Raw genomic sequence first — 8,268 nt, 5'->3', positions numbered from 1 at the left:
TTTCTCTAGTCCTAGCACTGTACTTTACATAGTACAGGATACAGGTTGCAGACTTGTAGGTTCTGGGCTATAGATGAACTGCATTCATTTTGATTAATCTGAAGTATATCTTTTTCATTGACAGTTGTCAACAGTTAAAAACCAAAAGATTCGTGTGCAATGCACATGTGTAGCTTCTCTTAAAAAAATCTGAAGATCTGACCATTTCAGGCCACATTCCCAAAGCTGCCCTCTTCAAACAAAGGCACTTCCATCTGTGAAAAATCCACACCTTGCTTACTTGATTTACTTTCATTAATTACCTGGTTCCTGAAGGCATATAAGTTTGCCACCCTTGTCGCTCAATGGAACTATTAATAAATTGAATAAGTGAATTTGGCCATTAATGCTTGTATGTTCATTTTCATTTCACGTATGCATTCTATCCTTCTAACTCCACTGTAATAATTCACTTGGTGGACAGAATCCTGTTAACTGTTAACACAAATCCTGTTAACACAAATCACTTCTTTGTGGTCACATGTTTCAATAAATATTAATACATTATAAAATACAGTCTGGGTCTTAGCCCCAGACCACTGCGAGTTGTCTCCCTGTTTTGGTCCCTGGTGGGTGGTGGTTTTAGTCGCTAAGTCGTGTCAAGCTCTTTGTGAGCCCATGGCCTGTAACCTGCCCGGCTCCTCTGTCCATGGGTTTCTCCAGGCAAGAATACTGGAGTGGGTTGCCATTTCCTTCTCCAGGGGAGTCTTCCCGACCCAGGGATCAAACCCGGGTCTCCTGCATTGCGGGCAGTCTTTACCAACTGAGCTACGAGAGAAGCCCAGCTTTGGTCCCGGGATGCCTAAAATTTCATCCTCATGATTCGTCCCCTGGGTTTAGCCGAGACTTTGTTACTTGTCAGGTAGAGATTAAAATTATCTCCCTATAACTCAAACATCCAACATTTTAAAGTAGGTATAAGGACAGAAGTTATCCTTTCTACAGCAAGGAAGAAATTAGAAAGCTCTTTCTGAGGTGGTCGAGTTTCTAGCTGGGACACTGGCAAAGGTGGAGGAGGCTGGAATATAGTTGCTTTCTGAAGTTTATCAAAGGCTTTTTGGGAGGGGATTTTATCCCGAGTCTCAGAGCGACCCTCCCTCAGGGTCTGGCAGCTTAGGGCGGGGCTTCTAGCACAGCGCCCCCTCCAACCCCTCCCCACCCCAGCAGCTGTCATTGGGATCAATTCCTGGACCGTCACGAGCCAAGCGTTCGGAGTTTCACAGTTCTGGGGGCTCGTCTCACAGTCCCCAGGTAACTTCCTCCGTTGCTGGCTCTCACCTTGTCCCTTCTGTCGCTGGAGTTGCACAGCCCCTCGCCCCGCCCCGCCGCGGCGCGATACCCTCTGGCTCTCTCAGCATCATTTCCCCCAAGGGGACAAGACGGGGACAAATTTGGGGCTTCCCTGCCCTCGTCTCCTAGCCGGGGAAGAGGACACGCGGGAAGGAGGCCTCGTGAGTTTAGACTCCCGAGGCCTTCGACACGGGGCACTTCGCGAGGGAGCGCCCCTCTCCTCACAGCCGCCGGCGGCCGCGGTCTAGCCAAGCCGCGCGGAGGCGCCCCGGGCTCCCCGCCCCCGACCCGGCGCTCCCGCACTCCCCCTAGCGGCCGCCGCGCGGCCTCGCTCCGTCCCAGGCTCGTCGGCGGCGCAGCTCACGTGACCGCGCTCCGGGCCTGCGGCCGCTGTCGGTTCCCCCAGTCACCGAGCGAGAGGGAAGAAACAAGATGGCGGCTGAAGGCGATCCGGAGTGGGGCCCCAGCAATTCGGATTGAGCCTTCTCCCTCCACCCGCTTCCGCCGGCCGGGCCCCTCCCGCCCGGCCCCGCGGGCCTCCCCACCCGGCCCCGGCGCCCCCCACCGCCACCCCTCCGCCCGCCCCTCCCCCCTCTGCTTTCCCTTCTCCCCCCCGCCTCAGCTCCGACATGAGGGGCCGGCGGGGCAGGCCGCCCAAGCAGCCCGCGGCTCCCGCTGCGGAGCGCTGCGCCCCGGCCCCGCCGCCGCCGCCGCCGCCGCCGCCCACGTCCGGACCCATCGGGGGGCTCCGCTCGCGGCACCGCGGCAGCAGCCGGGGCAGGTGGGCCGCCGCCCAGGCTGAGGTGGCGCCCAAGACGCGGCTGAGCTCGCCCAGGGGGGGCAGCAGTAGCCGGAGGAAGCCGCCGCCGCCGCCGCCGCCGCCGCCGGCCCCCCCCAGCACCAGCGCCCCGGGCCGGGGGGGGCGAGGAGGCGGGGGCGGCAGGACAGGGGGCGGGGGCGGCGGCGGCCACCTGGCCCGGACCACCCCGGCCCGGAGGGCCGTCAACAAAGTGGTGTACGATGACCACGAGAGCGAAGAGGAGGAGGAGGAGGAGGACATGGTCTCGGAGGAGGAGGAGGAGGAGGAGGACGGCGACGCCGAGGAGACCCAGGATTCCGAGGACGAGGAGGAGGATGAGATGGAGGAGGACGACGATGACTCCGACTATCCGGAGGAGATGGAAGACGACGACGACGACGACGCCAGTTACTGTACGGAAAGCAGCTTCAGGAGCCATAGCACCTACAGCAGCACTCCAGGTACCCACCCAGCCCGGTTGCTGTAGACTTCTTCCCCACCTCCTCCCCCCTCCCTCCCCCTGGCTCACTCCCTCTCTGGTCTCCCCCCACCCCCACCTCCCCCCAGTCCCCAAACGGAGGGGAAATGCGACGGCCCATCAAGTGGCAAAAAACTAGATTTACAAGAGGAAAGAGGCGCATTGTTCAAAATGGAGATTGCATTGTTGCAGTTCGCAGGCCACACGCTCGCTCGCTCGCTCGCTCTCTCCCCTCAACCCCCTCTTTTTCCTCTTAAAAATGTGTGCCAGTGCAGTGTCTCCACCGGGCATAGTTGAAACTTTGGCACACACATATCCATTGCATTCATTTTTCTTCCCTTGTTTTGGTTTGGTTTTTTGGAATGAAAGAAGCTTCTTGTTTTTGCAAACCTCTTTGCATTTCTAATGTGGTTTCTTTTAGACTTTTCGTCTATAATCGGTTCCTAAAAAAAGGGAATGGAGGACTCAGACAGATTGTGCCATACAAACACACACACACACAACATGCTTCTCTTCACACCCCGAGCTGTGTGGTTTTAAAACTGTCTTAAAGAAATGGATCAGTTGGGTTAGTAGGGGAGCCTTATCTGGTCCTGTGTGTGTTTTTATTCTTGAGTGCTGATGGGCTTGTGCAACAGTTGCTGGTGAATGGCTGATTAAAAAGCAAAGAAGAAAAACCAAAGAAAACCAAAACAAATTTGCTATTTTATCTGATTCCAATATCATTTTGGTAAAATGCAAAATAAGAGACCGCAGGAACTTGCGTCTTAACTAATTTGATCCCTTTGCCTGAGAAATGCAGTTTCCTGTCACCTGTTGCAGAGACGTATGGTTGATCATGCAGACGTAATTGCTGAAGATGAACTTTTGGACCAACTTCCAAGTCACACAACAGAAGTATAGGGAAATTTAATGCAAAATGACTTTTTCTTTTCATTCTGTTTCTGAGGGTAATAAGTCCTCCCTGATTTCTCCATGGTGACTCCTGTTTTCTCACAGAGCTTCTCTACGCTGGTGCTGAGATACATTTTGTTTATTTAAAAAACACACATACACACAATGGCTGCTGTGTTTTAAATTCGTAGTTGCAGTTTACTGAATTGTGAAAAAAAATCATAATTTATAGCAGTAACCTACAAGGTCTTTTCCTTTGTATTTTTTTAAAATCTGAACTAAATTAGAATCCAGTTTTCAGAGCATTTCCGAATTAAAGTTCATGAAGGAATAGAGTCTTACAGTGATAAAGGTGTGTCACTTGTTTTCAAAAGAGACTGGACCAGCCCTCAAATAAAAACTTCAACAAAGACAAAAAAAAAAAGAGAGACTGGAATAGGAGAAGTGGTTAAATGTAAATGTGCCTTTTTTTTTTTTTTTTTTAATAAGTGTTTAAATACTCATTGGAGGAGTATGAGTATTAAGTCAGATGTAAGCCCATTTAGCTTGTCCTCCCAGCAAAGGAAAAAGGTAATTTCTTTTGCCTGACAGTAATATCTGCCTGTCTTTGGGGTGGAGTGAGTGAGAGCTGGCAGGAGAATGAAGAGAATCAATCAGATGTCAAGTGTGTATGTCTTGTATGTGGAAAGGACTACACATCATTCTTGCCAACTTACTTTTAGTGCATCTTTTATAGTAATGATTTCTACCTTCTGAAATCACATGTGGTCTTTTCTACCAGGAGCCCAGAACTGAAAGACTTGTGGAGAGTAAATTATACTATTGGAGGAAGTTTTCTCAGATTAGACAGAGCTAAGGCGTTTTGGCAGGGTGGTTCAGCTAACTTTAACTCCTCTTTGAAGGCTTAGCAAGTAATATTTAGGGTTGAGAGTGGTGTATATGCTGTTAAACTACAATTTTGTGGTTAGGTTTCCTTTTTTAAAAAGATCCTTATATCTTTAAGTACTTCCATGATATTTTGTTTTTTCCAATGACATTCATAGTCTACCTTGTGTATGCTTCACCTTGATGTGAAATTAAGGGTTATATATCCTTATACTAATCTTCCAGCTCCTGTAGTCCCTAGAGCAGTGCCTCGAGCACACTGCAGGTGCTCATCGAAGGTTGGTTGGACAAATGATTGTTGGTAGGTGAGAACTTGTAATAGATGAAGTTGTGCTGATTCTCCAGTGGGTACCATGATTCCTAAATATTTTGGATGTGGGAAGCTAAAAAATTGGCCTAATTAGATTTTGATAGTTTGACCAGTTTATAGTAGCAGAGTTAGTGTGTTTTGAGCTGCTGTTTCATATTGCTTGCCAGGCATTTTCCTTTCTTTATTAGATGTGGTGTTATCTTGTTAGATGTTTTACTTTTGAAACATTATTTCTCAAGATTATGGTGAAAGAGATGATACATTTTACATCCTGAACTTTTAGAATATGTCCACTTGCCTGGAATAACAATTCATGATAGTGAGTTGTTTAGGCTAAGCCCTTGTTTCATTTGTTTTATTCGGTGTACTTCTAGATAAATGTGTATATGTGTGTATATGCTTTGGAAGGAAAAATGGTCTAGAACTGGTTTAAGATATCCCAGAAGTTCATAAATAAATACATTTGGTGGATTCGAATCCACCTATGTTGTCAAGACTGAAAAGAGGAATATACTTTCCTGGTAATTTAGAGTAAGTTGATTAAGTCTTGTAAACTAGAATGTTGACTTAAGTACCAACATAAGAATAAGAAATTATACTTGATATACTTATATACTTAGTATAAGAAATTACTCATTCATCTGTTCATATATTGAGTACTTCGTAGGTAATATACCTGTTGATGCAAGGACATTGATTGATGTTACTAGATTAGTTTTCTAAAACCAAAGATTTAAACAAGTTTTCAGTGGTGGTGAAATGTTTTCTTCTTAATGAAGAAAAAATTTAAATGGGTATGTAAGGTCCTCACATGAAAGACGTTACTATAGGGATGGCAACTTGTTAATAAAAATTTGAAATCATCTAGTTTTGCTTAAGTTTAAAGCATTTGGTTGCATAAGGCTTTTAGTATTTTTATTGTTAAAAGTTAGAATTATTTCAGACAGTAGGTTTTATGACATACTTTTGAGGTACATTGAGAAGAATTGTATAGAAAATGTTTTGCATAGGCATTTGGTAAAATTCTGACAGTAGCTTGAAATCAAGTGTTTGCTGATTCAAGAAAGTGAAGTCAGACTTTAAAACAGAGCCGTTCTTGCATTTAATTTGTGTGGGACTTATGAGAATACTTAGCTGTTAATTTTGAAATTCGGAACTTCTGGTGACTTCAGAAAATAGAAGCCCTGGTGTTGTCCTGGGAGAATTAGTGATTTATGTCCTCTAAGATTGTGACAGTTGAGATGGGTGGCACAGGTGCCATGAATGCACTGTCGATTTATCTGAAGAAGAATTTGTTACCCGTTCGACGATATTTATTCCCACCAGTTTCAAGCAAATATCTTTTCAGTATGCTTGGGATTCCTGATTGCTACAAGTGAGATAGATACAAAGTACTGTGGAGAGTTAAAGGAGGGCGGGCTCATAAGCTATATGGGGGAGTTGGTATGGATGTCTGCTTCTGGGATGGGCATGTGGCTAGTGAGGATGGGGATGTGGCCAGCGTGGATGGACATGTAGCTAGTGAGGATGGACAGAGGCAGGGAGGGAGTAGCATAAACCAGGGCACTGACTTTCAAGTGTGGGCAGTCTTAAGTAACCTCCTCTAGCAAGAGCCTGAGTATATGAATAAGAAACTGTTGGGCGGTAGTTAGAGAACCGGGCTACAGCATTTTTCCTCTCTCCCTCATCTGTTGGGTAAGGATTGGGCTAGATCAGTGGTCCTCAGTCATTTTTCATTTCTGGACCACCCGAGGGATGTGCTATATTCCTATCAGCAGTATGCAAGGAGCGTGAAACAAAAGCACATTAAATCACGGATACTATTAAATCGCTGATTTAGCCAGCTCTTCCCCCTCTGCAAATTGAGAAAATTAATGGAGAGGTGACACCGGAAGCCCTTTCTTTTCTCTCCAGTCTATTTCAGATCTATTTCACTTGTGGTTATTGAGGATCAGTCAGAAGATATAGAAACAAGTGGATATGATTTCAGTGGAATGTCAGGAAATTTAGCGTTGCCTCTGTTCTGATTGAAAGAAGGCAGATAACTGGTGGGGATGTGGATGGGTTTTATAGCCCTGGATGTGGAAACATTAGTCCAGGAGGTACTTCAGAATTCTCCAAGCCTGGACAGCATCAGAAGTGTAGACAGAGGACTTCATCAGATAGGCCTCTGTAAGAATGGCAGCGTTTTCAATAGCAACAGGTATTCAGGATTATAAGAGGAATTAATAAGATCTGTTTGCAGGTATCAGTACTTGAAGAGGTTAAACATGAGAATTAAAGAAAATGAGGGCCCCAGAGAGTTATTACAAAGTTGGACGACGTGATCTGTGAGTGGTAGAGAGGTATGTCCAAGGTATGCAGGGATAGATGGTCTTGTGTACCACCCAGGCCCAGAACTCTGCTGGGGTATGAGTGGAAGTGGAGCTGGGTATTGAAATGTGTGTGTGCAACAGGACTGGGGATACTAAGGCCAGGAGCTCTGGTTTCTTTCCTCAGGTCCACCGTTTCTTCCTCTTCAGGACACTGCGTCCTCCCTGTGACTGCAGATTCTTGGAGTGGGGATGTGGGGGGTGAGAAGGTGGTGGGGGTAATGGGAGACCAGTAGTCTGCGTAACAAAGACAGGAGCAGATCCTAGCAGATACCGTCTTTGCACTGGGTAGATCCCTCGTTCCCTGCTCCTTAGCGCACTCTGAGGATCTCTTCCTAGAAGTCCTGCCAGAGTTCTGATGATCACCTTGATCTCTCTCCTCTGAATGCCTGCTTGTGGCACTTAGAGCCTCATCTTCATAATTTAGCACTAGCTTAGCACTGACCCTTATTTTTCTATTTTTTTTTTCATGCTTTCAGTCCTTTAAAATGATAACCCTCAGGAGGTAGAACATTTCTTAAAAAGAAAAAACTTACAGAATGCACTTGAAAAGATTGAAAGTAAAATCATACAGATGGAGTTAAAGTGCATATAGCTAAAGATAATGTTTTAATTGTTTTGTCTACTGGTATATATCAAATTCTTTTATGTATTTTTCTAGATACTAAGTTACATTACTCAAATGTTTTTTGATTGCTGAATGATTTTTAAAAATAGTAACAGTAAGAGCTAACATTTATTGGACATGTGAATTGCTGAATTATTTTCAACTAATATTGAATAAAAGTTGCATTTAAAAATACAAAAACATTTTAAAAGTTGCACTTTTTTTTTTTAATTTTGATTTTCTTCCTTTGGCTGCCACGAGTCTTAGCTGCAGCATACAGACTTCTGTGGCTACGGTGCAAAGGCTTAGTTGCTCCAAGGCATGTTTGATCTTGGACCCCTGATCAGGGATTGAACCTCTGTCTCCTGCATTCAAAGGCAGACTCTTAACCACTGGACCACCAGGGGAATCCCTAAAGGTTGCATTTTTAAAATAGCAGTTTTATTGAGATACAGAATACATAGCATAAAATTCACCTTTTAAAACAAAGGTATTATTCAGTGGTTTTTAATGTGTTCACGGAGTTGTGAATGTATCACCCCTACCTAATTCCAGAATATTTTTATCACCCGAACAAGAAACAGTGACAGTCAC

General features: G+C 45.5%; 1 protein-coding gene across 15 annotated transcripts in view; it reads left to right on the top strand.

The window, feature by feature from the left end:
* Positions 1-1,739: 1,739 nt before the first annotated feature.
* The window catches only part of BPTF (bromodomain PHD finger transcription factor), a 133,336-nt gene continuing 126,807 nt past the window's right edge, over positions 1,740-8,268 (top strand). For 8 of the 15 annotated variants that reach the window (XM_070773819.1, XM_070773818.1, XM_070773816.1 and 5 more), the window contains exon 1: positions 1,741-2,589. In XM_070773819.1, the coding sequence (XP_070629920.1) occupies positions 1,959-2,589 (631 nt within the window). In that variant the 5' untranslated portion in view covers positions 1,741-1,958. Of the gene's footprint in view, positions 2,590-8,268 lie in introns of all 15 variants that reach the window. The other 7 variants (XM_070773822.1, XM_070773820.1, XM_070773812.1 and 4 more) reach the window with 3 other exon arrangements.

This window comes from Bos indicus, chromosome 19 (assembly GCF_029378745.1).
Source record: "Bos indicus isolate NIAB-ARS_2022 breed Sahiwal x Tharparkar chromosome 19, NIAB-ARS_B.indTharparkar_mat_pri_1.0, whole genome shotgun sequence".
Lineage (NCBI taxonomy): Eukaryota > Metazoa > Chordata > Mammalia > Artiodactyla > Bovidae > Bos > Bos indicus.
This window is presented reverse-complemented; position numbering and strand designations above follow the sequence as displayed.